Source organism: Lissotriton helveticus, chromosome 4_2 (genome assembly GCF_964261635.1).
Source record: "Lissotriton helveticus chromosome 4_2, aLisHel1.1, whole genome shotgun sequence".
Lineage (NCBI taxonomy): Eukaryota > Metazoa > Chordata > Amphibia > Caudata > Salamandridae > Lissotriton > Lissotriton helveticus.
Genome location: NC_136064.1, coordinates 106,326,370 through 106,343,638, shown reverse-complemented (window position 1 = coordinate 106,343,638; position 17,269 = coordinate 106,326,370). Strand labels below are relative to the sequence as shown.

Sequence of the window (17,269 nt, the reverse complement as noted above, 5' to 3'; positions counted from 1 at the left end):
CCCTTGCCACACAAATCGCAATATCTGCGTCCTAAGACGCCGAAAATAGTCGCCGTCCAAAGAGATGGGCAGGGCCTGAAACAAATACAAATATTTGGGAAGGAGGACCATCTTTACAGCATGGATCCTACCCAGCCAGGACAGAAATTTAGGTTTCCATCTGTCCAACTCGGCTCGAGTCTTTGCCAACAAAGAGGGGAAATTGGCCGCGAATAGTTTGCCCACAGTAGGAGTCAAGTGGACCCCCAGGTAGACAATCGAGTCAGTAGCCCAGGCTAAGGGTGTCAGAGTGCGCACGCGTTCCATGTCCGTCGGCGATAGAGTAAGATTCAGGACATACGACTTGCTGTAGTTAACCTTGAAGCCAGCCACCTCTTCATAGTTCAGCAAGGCCTCCCTAATACAAGGCAGCGAGCGTTCTGGGTCCGCAACGGAGAGAAGTACGTCGTCCGCGAAGAGCGTGATTTTGTGTTGCTCTCCCGTGAACGGAATGCCCCGTATGCCCTCATGTTCCCTCACCGCCACTGCCAAGGGCTCAATGCTCAGCGCGAACAGGAGAGGGGAAAGGGGACATCCCTGCCTAGTGCCTCTGGTATGCGGGAAAAATGCAGACAAGTGGCCATTGACTCCCACTCGAGATCTAGGACTGCAGAAGTTGGCCTTAACCATGGTGATGAACTTTTCCGAAAAGCCAAAAGCCGTCATCGTATGAAACAGGAAGCGCCAGTCCACACGGTCGAATGCCTTTTCGGCATCCAACCCTACCAGGACCGCCGGAATGCGAAACCTGTCCGCCTTTTCAATGAGATGTACAACTCTGCGCGTATTGTCGTGTGTCTGGCGCCCCTTGATAAACCCGGACTGGTCAGGGTGTATGATCGCCGGCAACAGATCCTGCAGTCTATGCGCCAAGATCGCCGAATACAATTTCGCATCCAAGTTAAGGAGCGCTATTGGGCGAAACGAGGCACACTGGGTGGGGTCTTTCCCCGGCTTCGGTAGGACCGTTATAACCGCCTCGGCCAGGGAACCCTTCGAGGAGCCGGACTCAGCCATGCTGTTAAAAAGAATCACCAAGAAGTCACAAAGTTCAGAGGCGAATGTCTTATAGAAGACGGCAGTATATCCATCCGGCCCAGGGGCCTTGTGCAGTTTCAGATTCTTAATAGCCCCGAGCACCTCCTCCCTGGTAATTGGAGCCTCCAGGACGTCGTTCCACTCTTTGGACACCTGGGGAAGGGTCAAGCGCTGCAGATACTGCCTCTGAGACCTCGCGTCCAGCTCGTCTCCAGCATAAAGGTCTGTTTAAAAACGGCCGCCTTTTCCTCGTCCCGGTGATGCAACCCTCCCGTAGCGTCCCAAATCCCTCCGATATACTCACGCTCCCGCCTATCCCGCAGTTGCCGTGCCAGATGTCTTCCCACCTTGTTACCGCAGGAATAAGACTGCCTGCCTAACCGCAATAGCGTCAATTCGGCCCTGTTGTTGTAATGGGCTCTCAATTTCCCACGAACTGCGGTCAAAGGCCGGAGGGTCACTCTAGAAGGGTTGAGCTTGTGAGCCTGTTCAAGTTTCGTCAATTCGGTCTCCAGAGCTTCCCTGTCCTTGCGCCGCGCTTTATTAAGAGTCGCATTGAGGCCCAAGCAAGTGCCCCTGATGGACGCCTTCAATGCATCCCAAGTGTTGGAGACCGAGGTGTCCGACACTGGGTTCAGCTCGAAAAATTCCTTGATGGCCTTACGTAGCGCCTTACTAGAGACATCGTCCCGCACCACCGAAATCGGGAAGTACCATTTCCGCTGCCCATCACCAGGTGATGACCACCGGAGGCTAAGCACCAGCAGACTGTGGTCAGAGACCAAGAGCGGAAGAATGACGGAGTCAAGGACATCACCTCTAAGTGCCTGGCTAAGAAAAATGTGGTCCAGTCGGGAATACGAGTGGTGGACATGTGAGAAAAAAGTGTAATCTCGGGAGGTAGAGTGGAAGAAACGCCAGCCGTCCACCAGTCCCAGTTCACCCACCAACTGCTGCGAGGAAGGAGAAAACACCCCTGTATGTGCCCTATGGGTCCCAGAGCTATCCACATTCGCATCCCACACTAGGTTAAAGTCCCCCAAGAGGAACAGGTTCCCTTCTGCAAAGTCACCCACACGTTGCAACACACCTTGCAAAAATTAATTTTGACCAGCGTTGGGGATGTATACCACTACGAAAGTACATAGTCTCCCTCGGACAAGCCCCTTTACCATCAGCCAGCGTCCATCCTTATCACTACAGACATCATGAGGCTGGAAGTGCAGCGTAGAGCGAAATAGGAGAGCCACCCCCCTATCCTTTGTGGACGCCGAAGATCTATAGATAATGGGAAATGCCTTATGTCGAAGGCGCAGCTCGTCCTTACGCGCAAGGTGGGTCTCCTGAAGCCCCACAACATCCAACTGATGATCAGTCACATACTTCCATACCTTCTGCCTCTTCTGTGGTGAGTTCAGGCCCTTAACATTCCATGTCCCTATACTAACAGGCATGATGACCCCATAAACCAGAACTCTCTATAGACAGCACTGGGGCCCCCCACCCCACAGTCATCCATCCGTCGTGCAAAAGTAACATTGACAACAGTGACAGGCGACCCAAAGACCCCTCCCATGCCGCACCCGCCCGACCATCCGCCTCCCGTAAAACCTCCAGCGCCGCAGCCCGCTCCCCACACGCCACACGTACTCCCCTCCAAACCCACCACATGCGCCACAAATCGCTCCAGTCGCCACCAACATTTCCCACCCCAGCCCCCCCAACATTCCATCCCCCCCTGAAAGAAAAAGGAACAGTGACGTAAACAGAACAGAAACATTGAAGATAATACTCATCAGTCCCAGCTGTCCAAAGTTCGCGGAGATCCGACCACTCCGGGGACAGTGTAGGGAGACCATCTCGGTATCTCCCATGGTCATGGTCTGGGAAGTCTTCTCCAAAAGTACATCCATTCTCCCAAACCAGGGGGGCCGATGTCCCCTCCAGCACCGATCCGCCATCAATCAATTCTCCGTCATGCCGCTCCCGAACTGGCCTGCGACACCGGCAGTGTCGCTGAAACTACTGAAGCCACTGCGTTCCCCCTTTCCTGCTGGCTGGAATTGCGGTCCGGGCGCCCCCGAGCTGGGGAGGACCCCACTCTGTGCCAAGAGGAGGATCGACGGCGCCGCCGAGATGGGGATGCATTCGACCCCTGGGACGGTGCCACATCATCCAAACCCAAGAGATCCTTCGCCTCCTGGAGGGAGCGTATCTGCACCAGTCGGTTCTGCCACCTGAAGATGATCCTGAAGGGGTGACCCCAAGAATATGCGATGTTGCGTTCCCGCAGAAGGGAAGTCACCGGGCGAAAATCTCTCCTTTTTTGGAGCGTAGAAGCTGCCAAGTCCTGAAAAAGCTGAGGACGATGGTCCCTAAACTGCAGCGAAGCGATGGCCCTGGCTTTACGAAGGATGCGCTCCTTCACTTGAAAATCATGAACACAGACAAGGATGTCCGGGGGCGGCCCCCCCCCCCCTCCTGGGCAATCCAACTCGATGGACTCTATCCATTTGGATGACCTTCACATCCTCTTCGTCCAAGATCTGCAGAAACAGTTCCTGTACATAGCCTCGCAGGTCTCCCGCCTCGCCATCCCAGGGCACCGCTCTAATGCGGATGTTATTCCGACGGGATCGGTTTTCAAGGTCTTCCGTGTGTGCCTGCAAGTCCAAGTTTTGTTCCGTGAGACGGAGGACATCCTGTTGGAGTAAGTGTACATCATTGGCCGTGTTCAAATCATGGTCCTCTAGAGTCGCCACTCTCTCGCCAATTCCATCAACATCCCTTTCTACCTCTCGGAGGTCGGATGCCAGCTGCGCCCGCAGCTCGGAGATATCCTCCTTGATGGAAGCAAAAAGTTTGGTCATAAAGGCCTTGGTAGCCGGGGCCTCATCATCGGACATTCTCGGCGACCCACTGGGACCCGGGGAAGCCGGCTGCTGTGAGGATTTAGCCGCTCCGTCTTTCACTACACGCCCCTTGCGGGCCTGGTTAGACATAGCGCCGGGTAACCTTCTCGGGGCGGATTTTCCACCAGTCACTTCCAACGCCAATCGGTATGGGGACCGGGCTCGCAGGCGTAGTAGTCGGCCCCGCAGGGCAGCCCAACTCGGCGCCCTCCTCTCCGCACCAGGCCGAAGGCCCCCAGAGAGCCCCCGGACGCCGAGACCCCAATCGGCAGGAATGCACAAAAATCAAGGAACAGGGGGTCCCCAGTCCCGATGGCAAGTCCCTGAGAAGACGGTGCAGCGGGGCAACACAGACGCCAGTTATCCAGGCGCTGGCGCTAAGCACTCAAACGACCAGGGGAGCCAGACAAAATGGCGTCGTCACGCTCCCTGTCCAGACCGCCTCCAGACCACCAGGTGTACTCCCCCAGCTTCTCCTCCAGTCCTGCACCAGTCCACAGCTCATGTCCGGGGCCTGCACAATCGAAGCCTCATGGAGAGGCGCGGGGCTCCCCCAGACCCCCCAGTCGTCCATGCACAGCAAGCCGGTGGCCAGTCTCCTTCGACCCACACACCACCTAGGCCGGCGCTGGCTGCAATTCCCAGGGCTCCTCCGCACTGTAGTAAGCCGAGCCTGCTTCAATGGCACCCACCCGGCTCGGGCTGCTGGCCGTCAGCTACTCTCCCCCTCTAGACCGGTGCGCAGCTCCACGCGCCGTGGCCGGGCCCCCCTGCGTGTCTCAGAGGCGTGCAGCGTCCGGAATGCGCCCGGAGCCTCCACCACCCCTCCGGGCCGGCATTACTGGGCCTCCGTGCTCCTCCGAAATCAGGCCCTCTTCTCACCTCCTGCCTGAAACACCACCGGTGACCTCTGATAGGCAGCGCCTCCCTCCGCTGACCGCGCGGCTCGCTCCAAGCAGCCGGTGTTTAGGGAGGACCTCGGGCGGGCGGCGGGCGAGCCCCCTCCTCCGTCGCGGTAACACCGAACTTCCGGCCGGCCTCCAGAACAAGCGAGGCCGGGGATTCCAAGGCCTCACAGCTCCCCTGCTCCTTCCGCCTCTACGTGCGGCGCAGCGCTCCGCTGACGGCACCGGACCTCTCCGCACCTCTCCGCACTTCTTCATAGACCTCCGCCAACAGTCCGGGGGCCGATCTGTGCCAGTGACACCGAGCTATCAGCAGCTATGATGGATCGGCGCCGGAGAGGCACAGAGAAGCGTCTTACTCCGACGCCATCTGGCCACGCCCCCAAAGAATTGTTTTAAGGTTTTTAAACACCAAACCTTTTAAAGAAAAACAGTCAATGTTGGAGGAAAATAGTGTTATTGATTTTAGAGTAAATATTCGGTAGTGGGAATTGAGGTTCTCTGGCTAGACCCAGGGGTCCCCCAGGGTCAGGGATGCATTCTTGTTGCACCCTCAGCTGCACTAGGGCAGCCGGGTGCAGAGTGTTGAGGCCCAATGTTATCCAATGGGTGATAAGGGGCCTCCAGTTGGTGGCTGCTGACGAGCAGGCCTCTTGGTTTTGGGAGCAAAGCTCCTGGACTTTAGCTCAGGGCAAATGGGGAAACAAAGGAGCACCAAAGGTGCACCCTTAGCGGCACTAGGGCGTCCAGATGCAAGGTGCTGTTTCAATGTCGGGCACCCTGTTTGCAAACGGGAACCTCCAGTTTCCAAAGGCACTGCAGACCGAGGACGGAGGTCTTCTGGGAGCGACCACCACTTTGAGAGGGTAAGTTGGGAAGTTAGGGGTTGGTTAGGCACCGTCGGTTGGGCTCCCCAAGTCCGTGGGACGTCAGGGCATGGGTGCCTTCTAATGTGGATCGTCTTACCTGCTCCCGGTCACGGTTGGGGGGACCTTCCAGATTTAGGCTGCAGGCATTGGCTGCAAGCTTGAGGCAGATCAGAGGTCTCCGGATATCGGGTTAGGATCTCCAGGGAGACCTCCTTGTTGTGTTTGCCCACAAGAAGGCAGGCAGGTCCTCTGGGGTTTTCGAGGTTGCTGGCTGCAGGACACACTGGGATTTTGCAGGTGCAGGTTTGAGGTGGAGACAGGCCGGTAGGGCTGGGGCCAATTTGGTGGAAGTCTTCATCTTGTTAGCTTTGGCGCGGCTGTTCGGTCCTTCTTCTTTTCTTGTAGTTTCTCCTGGTCTGCGGAAGCAAGGTTCAGGGTTGTCCCTAGATACAAGATTTAGGGGAGTTACAGGGAGATAAAAAGGTTGGGACCAATGGGTCCCTTACCTGGGGTGGGTACATCCCCTATTATGCCACCCTCCAGTGGGAGGGGGGCATAAGCTTTTCCCTGGTTGGCCGAGTCCCCCATCTGCAAGATGCGGGGACTGAGAGTTGTGCTTCCCCTCGCCTCCCCCACCTGAGGGGTGGAGTTGGCAGAGGTGGGCACACCTCTCTCCTCACTTGTTTTTCCTGCTGGTTCTCCTGCCCAAAGTGGGTGTCAGAACCACTGCTGAAAGCAGCTAGTGGCCTGGGGAATGCTCACTAAGGTGGCAAGCCTTTAACACTTCCCCTTCATGAACCCTGCCCATCCTGGGGGAGGAGGCTAGGCACCTTGTCCCAGGATGTGCATTGTTTCAGGCCTCAGAGAGAAGTAGGTTCTCGGCCCAGGAGTCCAGAAACATGTCTGGTGGTGGCAGCTGAAAGTAGCCACTCAGCCTGGACACTAGTGGTAGGTTAGTTTTCAGGGGGCATCTCTAAGATGCCCTCTGTGTGCATTTCTCATTAAATCCCACACTGGCATCAGTGTGGGTTTAATGTGCTGAGAAGTTTGATACCAAACTTCTCAGTTTTCAGTGTAGCCATTATGTGCTGTGGAGTTTGAAATGACAAACTCCCAGCACCATATACTCTTAAAGACGGCACTGCACTTACAATGTCTAAGTGCCTTAGACACTGTAGGGGTACAGGGCTCATGCACCTACACCCTCACCACTGGTATAGTGCACCCAGCTAGAGGGGTGACTGACCTATGCCAGGACAGTGGGTTGTAGGCATAGCACACACACATGTGTGCTATGTTGACTCTTCACTTTGCTCTGCACCAAAACACCCAGCCTGCAATGGCAGTGTGCGAGTGTGAAGGTACAGGACCTTTAAGGGTGGCACAATAACTGCTGCAGACCTTAGAGGCCTTCTCTGTTCACAGTACCCTGGGTACCTGTGGGACCATGTACCAGAGGCTGACATGTGGCCAGAGATGCCAATTGGGCTTAGGCTTCAATGCAGTTTTAGGGAAAGAACATAAGCCCTTGTACCTGATTAGCAGGAGCCCAGGGCACACTCAGTTAACCCCTTGGAGCGGACGCGATTCTGCGCCTGTGTGGCCGTTTTAATGAGTGGGCGGGTTCATGATGGCCCCCAGCCGTAATCAGCACACGCCCACCGTGATGCATGACTGACGGGGCCGTCATCAGCATGGAAGGGGTTAAAGCACATCAGCGAGTCAGCAAAAAGTGGGGGCAACCATGCAGAAAGAGGGCACTTTCTCACAGTTACTTATGAGCCCTTTCGACTTTTCTCGGCTTACCAGATCAGCCTTCTCTGTTTATAGTTTTGAGGTTCATTAAGGGCCTTGAAAAACAATGACCTCTCACTCTCTTTAAAATGCACCAGCGGGACTTTAATTTAGTTTGACCCTATCTAACTTGTTATCTATTTGAACCCCTTTGAAGTTGTCACTTGGGACCTCTAACCCTTAAGACTATTTTTCTTATTGCCATAACATCTACAAGGCGAGTTAGTGAGCTTCAAGCCTTGAGTGTTAAACCTCCTTTCACAGCATTCTTTCCTGATAGGTTGGTATTGAGAACCAGCGCTCCTTTCCTGCCAAAAGTGCTCACTCTGTTTCATTTGGGGCAGTCCATCACTGTGTCCACATTCTATTATCCTCTTCATCCAACCAGAGTGCTTCATCAGTTGGACCCTAAAAGAGCAGTCGGTGTCTACGTGGCAGGACACAGGAATTAATACTGGATGATCAGCTTTTTATCGGGTAGGTTAAAAAAAATGAAGGGCAATGTAATTCAAAAAAGGAAATCTGTTGAGATGAATTATCCTCTGCATCAAGATGTGGTACACTATCGCGCACGAGGAGTCTCCTGAAGGTATTCATGCTCACACCACTAGAGCTAAATCTTCTACTTCTGTGTTGGCTAGAGGGGTTCCGTTGGCGGATATTTGTAAAGCAGAGATTTGGGCTTCCCTTCACACTTTTGCAAAGCATTAATGTTTAGAATCCTAGGTGAGGGATGACGGTCACTTTTCTTGTTCTGTTTTGCAGGATTTTTGTACAGACCAGAAGCACACACCTCCCAGTGTGGGACTGCTTAGAAATTCTATTCAAAAGGTGAGAAATCACAGGTAGTTGTATCCATCAGAACATGTTACTTTCCTTTAGTAATGCGTTGTCTGGTGGATACAATATCTACCTGTGGATTCCTCACAGCCCACTCTCCTCCCCATTGCGTGACTGTATATACTAAAGGAAGAGTGATTGCTCGAACGTTGGGGTTTTTTGTACTCACAATACCTGTGTTCTCAGGTTGCTGGAATCTTCCATCATCGTTTTTCCTTAAGCAACTATTATTATGTTTTTTCACTGTGAATCTTTCCCTGGATTCGTATGATGTGCATTGTTCTGCCACCTAGTGGTTGGGCTTGGATTAGTTCCCTTTTATCTTCCCCCCCCCCCTTTCCTTCTAAGAGCATTGTCCACAATTTTGTGCCTAGCGAGGTCAGACGCATGCCCCAAGAAGTGCCCTTGCGTTGCCTCCATCTTCAGATTCTTTTCTTCTGCCGTTTGGTCTGGACAGCAGGTCCACAGTTTCAGATCAGCAACCACTGAAAGCTGGAGTAAATCAAGCAAGAAATACCAGGGAGAAGAAAAGGCCATGACTCTGGCATCAGATGTCAAGACAGCGCAGAAACATTGGCAAGCACCAGAAAAGCAGTTTTTTCTTTTCACTAAACCATCAGCCATGCAGTCAGAGAATGTGAGGTCTGGTAGTGGCGCCTTTTCCCTCACCCGTGCAAGGGATGGAGAAAACACTTTAGTTTCTGCCCAAAGTGCCGCCACAAGCTTGTGCAGAGGGACCAGCAGAACCACAAGTCAGAGGGCTGCAGAGTGTGCAAGGAGTTCCTCCCAAGAACACTCAACGTACGAAAGAAGCATAGGTGGGCCTGCTATGCAATTTTACAGTTAAAAGCAGGCTTCTTGAACTGGGGCTGTGGCTCGATGCAGAAGTCGTTGAAGAAGCAGAACCGACTCAGGCAGGGCAAGGAGGTGGATGCAGAGGCGAATACTTACTCCCAGTCACAGAGGGACGAGAAAGGATGCAGAGAGACTCCGACACGTCCTAAGACAGACACCCAAAGGTTTCAGACTCAAAGACTCGGAGGCAAGCCTCTGCATTAAAGACAATCGAAGGCTAGACCAAATATAAAGAACCCCCTGGGTCCAAGACAAGAATACAAAGGGAAGAGAAACCTTTCGATACTGACTCTGCTTCATGGGGGGCCTGGAATCAGAGATGAGATGAGGGCTAGAGATCTCCCAGCCCCAGAGAAATGACCGCTCTCAAAGCTCAGTGCCAAGCAGCAATTGCTGTTTGTCAAAAACCGAGGAGGCGGCTCGTAGCTGAAATGGAGACGCTCCTACGGAATAACACTTTCAATGATTCCCTCAAGGCCTTCTGAATTTCTGTAAAACCCGCTATAAGGGTAGTCAAATCAGAAGACCAACCAGAGATAAAACCCCCACATACCCCCGAACCCCAGTAAGAGGAAGAACAGAAGGATTTCTACCAAGAGGACGAAGAGTATAGGCAGGTTTTATCTGAGACAAACCATTAACTGGACATATATAGGAAGATCTGGACGCAGATGCCCCTGAGGAAGGGTTCAGATCCTATTGCTTGAGGTCCTTAATCCAATATCCTCTTGCTTTATAACACACTAATCAAAAGAGCTATAAGCACATGTAGACTGCAGCTAGAAGAGGAACAGCCAGAGGCCAGTTTTGGACTGGAAATGTGATATCTTGGACTCAAGAAGATGCAGTATTTACCCATGCTGCTCAGCATCCCAGGGCAGGACACACAGCCTTCAAGGAGCCAGCATTGTTGACACCAGTCACTCCCACAATAGAAATGAGCAAGCTCCCCCACCCAGGACCCGATTTGCATCAGGAACGCAAACCAGCTTATTCCATCATAGAAACCGCGCCTCTACCCCTCGTCCTCTGGACTACCACTGAATAAAGAAGGAAAGAGGATAGAGACTATTGAGATGGTTGGGAGGAAGTATGAACAGCAGCCACACAGTGGAGAAATGTGAAATCCAATGCTACCATTAAAATGCAACCACCAGTGCTGGGGTGGGATTGAGGAGCTAATGCACCATCTCCTACCACCAGTACAAAAATATGGCCACGCTTGTGATCCAGAAAGTTAAGGATATCGTTAACACGCATACAATCAGCCCTGGATAGAGTGGACACGGCCAGCAGGCACCACCTTGATGAGGCATGCTTGGCTGAGGGTGTCAGGGCTCAAGGAGGAGGTCAAAGGCTCCATTATGAACTGTATACACAGCTTTTGAGGATTGTCTTCAGCACATGAAGAAAGCCAGATGGCCAAAGCAATTGGAATGGGGGGGGGGGACCCCAGTTCAGATGATCCTTCAAGAGGTGTTTGTGCCTGCCAGAAGGCCAATCGGATGGGAGGGCTTTAAACTGTCCCTACAACCAAGACAGGTACCTACAGCGCATCACTGCCCAAACATAAAGTGCATTATGGCAATATCAGCAGTAGCAGACGCAGCCTTTTCCAGGTAGATCCAGAGGGAAAGGCCAGACCGTGAGATTGTCAGCAAAGAACTCCAAGGCAAACTACTACGATTACTCCCCTCCAACACGTTGGTACTGAATGTAATAGAACTTGGATATTGCATAGAACTATGAGACAGAACAAACATGAAGCCAAAGAGGCAGTTTTGCAAAGAGCAATAAGAAAAACGTGCAAGAGTGTGGTAAAAGAACTACTGCTGAAACAAGCAACTGACAAGCAAGAGAACACAGCCAAGGCATGTACTACGTATACTTCCTAGTCCCTTAGAAGGCCCTGACAGTGAGTCCCATCATACACCTAGGGTTCCTAAACAGATTTATAAAGATGCAGAAATTCCACATAGCTACACTGTAAAAATGTATGCCGCTACTAGAGGAAAAGACTGCATGGTGGTCATAGACCTCAAGGACACATACTTTCATTTCTTGTTAAACAGTCTCGCTGGACAAGATTCCATTTGTAGTGAAACGTATTAACCTGCATCTTGCTGATTATTGAAAACTGCAAATCTTGAGATAGGCTATCCTCTAGACTGAAATGAGCTTTCTATTCTCCCTTTGAGACTGAGATAAGCTTGCTCTTCTCTCATTGAGACTGAGATGAGCTTGCTATTCTATCTTGGACAGTGAGATGAGCTTGCTATTCTATCTTGGACAGTGAGATGAGCTTGCTATTCTATCTTCGACAGTGAGATGAGCTTGCTATTCTATCTGCGAGACTGAGATGAGCTTGCTATTCTATCTTCGAGACTGAGATGAGCTTGCTATTCTATCCTCAAGATGCAGATGAGCTTGCTATTCTATCATAGAGACAGAGACAATCTTGCTTTGAGACTGATATGAACTTGCTATTCTCTCTTCGAGACTGAAATGAGCTTCCTATTCTCTCCTCGAGATGGAGATGAGCTTGGTATTCTATGCATGAGACTGAGATGAGCTTGCTATTCTATCCACGAGACTGAGATGAGCTTGCTATTCTATCCTCGAGATGGAGACGATCTTGCTATTCTATCCTCAAGAACGAGATGAGCTTGCTATTCTATTCTTGAGACTAAGATAAGCTTGCTATTGTATCCTCAAGAGGCAGATGAGCTACCTATTCTATCTTCGAGACTTAGATGAGCTTGCTATTAGATCCTCGCGATGGAGATGAGCTTGCTATTCTATCTTTAAGATTGAGATGAGCTTGCTATTTTATCTTCGAGACTGAGATGTGCTTGCAATTCTATCATGGAGACTTAGATGAGCTTGCTATTTTATCTTTGAGACTGAGATTAGCTCGCTATTTTATCCTAGAGACTGAGATGAGCTTGCTATTTTATCTTCGAGACTGAGATGAGCTTGCTATTTTATCTTCGAGACTGAGATGTGCTTGCAATTCTATCATGGAGACTTAGATGAGCTTGCTATTTTATCTTTGAGACTGAGATTAGCTCGCTATTTTATCCTAGAGACTGAGATGAGCTTGCTATTTTATCTTCGAGAATGAGATGAGCTTGCTATTTTATCTTCGAGACTGAGATGAGCTTGCTATTCTATCCTGGAGACTGAGATGAGCTTGCTATTTTATCTTTGAGACTGAGATGAGCTTGCTATTCTATCTTTGAGACTGAGATGAGCTTGCTATTCTATCCTGGAGACTGAGATGAGCTTGCTATTTTATCTTCGAGACTGAGATGAGCTTACTATTCTATCTTTGAGACTGAGATGAGCTTGCTATTTTATCTTCGAGACTGAGATGAGCTTACTATTCTATCCTCAAGAACTAGATGAGCTTGCTATTCTATCCTTGAGACTAAGATAAGCTTGCTGTTGTATCCTAAAGACGCAGATGAGCTACCTATTCTATCTTCGAGACATAGATAAGCTTGCTATTATATCCTCGCGATGGAGATGAGCTTGCTATTCTATCCTCGAGACTGAGATGAGCTTGCTATTCTCTCATTGAGACTGAGATGAGCTTGCTATTCTCTCATTGAGACTGAGATGAGCTTGCTATTCTATCTTCAAGACTGAGATGAGCTTGCTATTCTATCTTGGAGACTGAGATGAGCTTGCTATTTTATCTTCGAGACTGAGATGAGCTTGCTATTCTGTCTTTGAGACTGAGATGAGCTTGCTATTCTATCATTGAGATGAGCTTGCTATTTTATCTTTGAGACTGAGGTGAGCTTGCTATTCTATCCTCGAGACTCGGATGAGCTTGTGATTATTAGTGACCTTCATGCGACGCAGAAGGAAATGTTACTTGTAGTCCTATTCGGGCATCATAGGTATCCATACTAAAGACTCCCTTCTCCCCATTTGTTAGTTATGTCAACAGCAATCAATACTTCTGTTAATTCACATTTCTGCTTATCTCCTCCAAAAAGAAATGAGGCTGTGAGGCACAGTGCCAGTACAGAGCATGCTGGCAGATAGAACCTTCTGATTCCTTGAAGGAGACGAGCATGCTTGTAAACTTTGCACACCTTCCAATGAACTGGCTTATTTTCTTCATGTCTTTCTCTATTTTATAGGGATTTCAATGTCATATCTAAGAGTTTAGTGCACAGTGTTCAGTAGATGCTTCGGTGTTTTTTTGTATTGGGTATAGATGGTTATTACTGGAAAGAAAATGTTGATAAGAACTGGCATGTGATATTGTTTTTTTTTAAAGTTATGTCGAGGTCCCTGCATGCACGTGGAAGTATTCCACATATATGACTTTAGTGACGAGAAGTACAATGCTGAACTAGTATTACAAGTGCGTAACATTTCCTTTTAGTGAGACTCCCTTTTCTTCTCTGTTTCCGCAGCGAGCTCTTCACTACTGTACTAGACATGCTGAGTGTGCTCATCAACGGCACGCTGGCAGCAGATATGTCCAGCATCTCTCAGGGCAGCATGGAGGAGAACAAGCGAGCCTACATGAACCTCGTGAAAAAACTCAGGGTAAGAAAGAACCGCTTACCACTCTCCCTTACTGACCGGCCTCCTCTGCAGCGTGCTGTGCATCTGAGAGTGATGTATCTGTTTGTAGTTATGCAACCAGTGGTTGTGTACTGAACTGCATGTCCTCGGTTGTAGGAGGTTCTGTATTCAGATTTAGCCAATATTTATTTATTTTTATGTCTTGATTTCTCTCTCTGGCCTTTGTCTCCTGGCTTCATCTGTATCCACGCTTGCTTTATTCCTGGCTGCATTTTGGCTTCCTCTAATGATCCCTGTCTGGCCAGCTTGCATTTTTAAAAAATTTTGTGCTATTCCCCTTGCTTGCTTTTGTTTACCTCTGCTCATATATCATTCTGCCATGGTTTGTGTTCCCTTCATTTTCTGTGGTCTTATTTTTCTCTCTGCTCTCGTTGTTGCTTTTCTAAAATATATTGTAAAACAGCCCCTTTGTTATTCACAGTTGTCTTTTGGTTGTTCTTTGTACTTGTCTGGAAAGTCTTCTCTTCCTTTGTCCTTTAGTTATTCCCTTTTTTCTGGTTTCTTATGTTTCTTTACATTTTACTGTTTTGTCTTTTCCCTTGACCTCCTCTTGTTGTTTTATCTACACTCTCTGCATGTTTTGGCTTTGTTTTTTTGCTTCAATTGTTTACTTACTAGCTTGCCTTTCCTTGATTTATTTTTCATTGGCTTTCATGCCCTTTTATTTGCTCATTCACTCATTCTTCACAGTTGATGTGTTTGTCTTATCTTGGGCCTCAAGTTCTTTTTCCTTTGGCTCATATCTTTTAATTTTTTTCATGTGTCCCTTCTTTCTGGTGATTTGTCTTTGAGTGGAAGTGTTCTTTTTCCTCGTCTTTCATATAGTCCCTTTGTCTCTGCTTTCTTTGATTCTCCCCCCTTTCCTTGTTTTTATTATCTTTTATATTTACCCTGTTCAGCACTAGTTCTAAGGCATGGCACAATTATAAAACCATGTGTACAGTCAGCAACTTTGCCCCTTATTTTCTTTCTGACTCTCCCTGGGTCTCTTCTGGGGCCTTTTTTCCTGCTCTCCTTCCCCCTGCTATTCTAGCTTTCCCTGCCATCCCTTGCAAGGTGGGTCTTGTTTTTCTTGCCATCTTTCTCTCAACCATCCCTAAGTTGCTTACTTTTTACCTCCATTCTGTGCCTCCCATTTTCCTTCTTTCTTTACCTCTCCTGTCCCTTCCTTGGCTCTTTCTTTGTTGTCTTTCTAGGTTTTCCATTTCCTTTTTTTCTTAATACTTCCTTTCCTTCCTCAGCTTTTCTCTTCCTTCTTTCCTTCCTGACTTTCACCTTCCCATCTCTTTCCTCACTCTCCACTTCCCTTCCTTACCCTCCCTACCATGCTGCCTTGGCCCTGCCTTCCCATTCTTCCTTCCTCAGCTCCCTCGTATCCTCATTATGTGGCTCTACTTCCCTTTCTTGGCTCTCCCCACCTTCACTGTTCCCCCATATACCTTCAACTTTATTTGCATGATGAATTATTTTCCGACCCTTCTTACCCATCTTGTCCTGCTCTCTCTAACTAATTATTTGTTATATAATCCCCTCTTTCTATTTTATTTTCGTTGTCTTATTTGTATATCTTTCTCCTAGCATCCTTATTCTCTGCAGGAGCCTACGCGTACTCTGATTTTGTCATTCCTCTCTTTAACCCTCTTCTACTTACCCTTTCGTCTTTGCCTAACCAAGTTTTCTTGTCTTATTGTTTAACGCCTGTTAACTTGTTACTTACGACATTATGCAGAAGGAACTTGGAGACCGGCAGTCTGAGAGCTTGGAAAAAGTGAGGCAGCTTCTCCCTCTTCCAAAGCAGACACGTGATGTCATCACGTGTGAACCTCAAGGATCGCTTATTGACACCAAAGGCAACAAGATTACGGGTTTTGAATCCATCTTCAAGAAAGAAGTGAGTATACCAGTACTCTGAGCTCGTCCGAGCCTCTCTTAGCCATGCTTAGCGATTGCTGTAGTGAGACTTGTAGGTTATTAAAAAATATATGACGAAGATGGAGCGGCCTTGTGTACTGTGATATCCTCACATGCAGGGGTGCACTTAGGGTGAAATCCGCTTGGTATAAGACTCCTCAGCCCATAGGGGAAGGAATATGTCTGAAGCAGTAAAACACCTCCATGCTATAGTTTGGGGAGTGAGCTGCCGTACTTGGGCTATGTTGGACCTTGTTGCACACTGCTGTTCCATTACGGAAAGTGTTTCTCCGGTGCTAAGCAACCCATAAGAATGTGTTTTAAAAGCATTTTAATATATGTAAGTTGCGATATTTGTATTGTTTGCTAAATAATTGTTTTTGCTTATTGCTTACTTTTTCAACTATTGCATGTATTGATATTACCAGGTTCTCAGAAATCGAATTGCTGTTTTATGTAGAGCCAGGATGGGTGAACGAGCCTTTTCCCACGTCGCTGCAAGGAAGTGGAACGAACTTCCTGTGGCCCTCCGACTCACAGAATGCCACCTGGCATTTAGGAAACAACTAAAAACCTTCCTCTTCCCCCACTCCGATTAAACCACCCCACTATGCCCACGCCCACACTGTAGCAGTCTCAGCGCCGTGATATCCCTTTGGGATGATTGTTAGCGCTCTATAAGAAACCTAAATAAATAAATAAATAACATATAGATACACTCACAGCAGTCTTGTAGCAGAGTACAGCAACTCTCACCCCTAAGTGTTCACTGGTCTGGGGAGCATCCCTCTTTGGAGAAACCACCTTTACACCCAATCCCATGTTTCTGTTCACAACGGTGCCCACGTGCTCTGGATGAGTGTCCCAAATCCCCTAATAATGGATCCAGGCCCCCTCTCTTACCAAGCCCCACAGATAGTCCTCAGTGTTCCAGATGCTTGGTTTATGTACTTTTTTTGTCCTCTACATGTTTACATAGTGCTCAATGTTACTGAATCTGAGATTTTTCTTTAGGGTTTGCAGGTGTCCACCAAGCAGAAGATCTCTCCGTGGGACCTCTTTGAAGGCCTGAAGCACTCTGCGCCTCTGTCCTGGGGTTGGTTCGGGACTGTGCGGGTGGACCGGAAGGTGTCCCGCTTTGAAGAACAGCAGAGGCTTCTCTTGTACCACACGCATTTAAAGCCTCGGCCCAGAAGCTACTACCTCGAGCCACTGCCCCTCCCACCAGAGGAGGAGGAACCACACACACCTGTCCCCTTGGAGCCCGAAAAGAAAGTAATTGAGCCGGTGAAGCCTGAGAAGGCACAAGCTGCGACTGTAACGGAAGAGAAACGAAAGAAAACAAAGAAGAAAAGAGCCCCGCCCCCCAAGCAGGAGGTAAGCATGTCTCTCTGGCAACATCGATTGCTTCTGACCCCACCTGATGTTTGCGGTACAAGGTCTGCACATGGTTTAACTTGATCATGCCCACCACTATTAACCATTGGGAGAAATCAGG

The 17,269-nt window shown here is 49.2% G+C and overlaps 1 protein-coding gene across 9 annotated transcripts in view; it reads left to right on the top strand.

The window, feature by feature from the left end:
- MED12 (mediator complex subunit 12) overlaps positions 1-17,269 on the top strand; it is a 614,738-nt gene that overhangs the window by 442,831 nt on the left and 154,638 nt on the right. For all 9 annotated transcript variants that reach the window (XM_078640219.1, XM_078640216.1, XM_078640215.1 and 6 more), the window contains 3 exons: positions 13,686-13,821; positions 15,590-15,751; positions 16,786-17,148. In XM_078640219.1, coding sequence (XP_078496345.1) covers positions 13,686-13,821; positions 15,590-15,751; positions 16,786-17,148 — 661 coding nt within the window. The remainder of the gene's footprint in view (positions 1-13,685; positions 13,822-15,589; positions 15,752-16,785; positions 17,149-17,269) is intronic.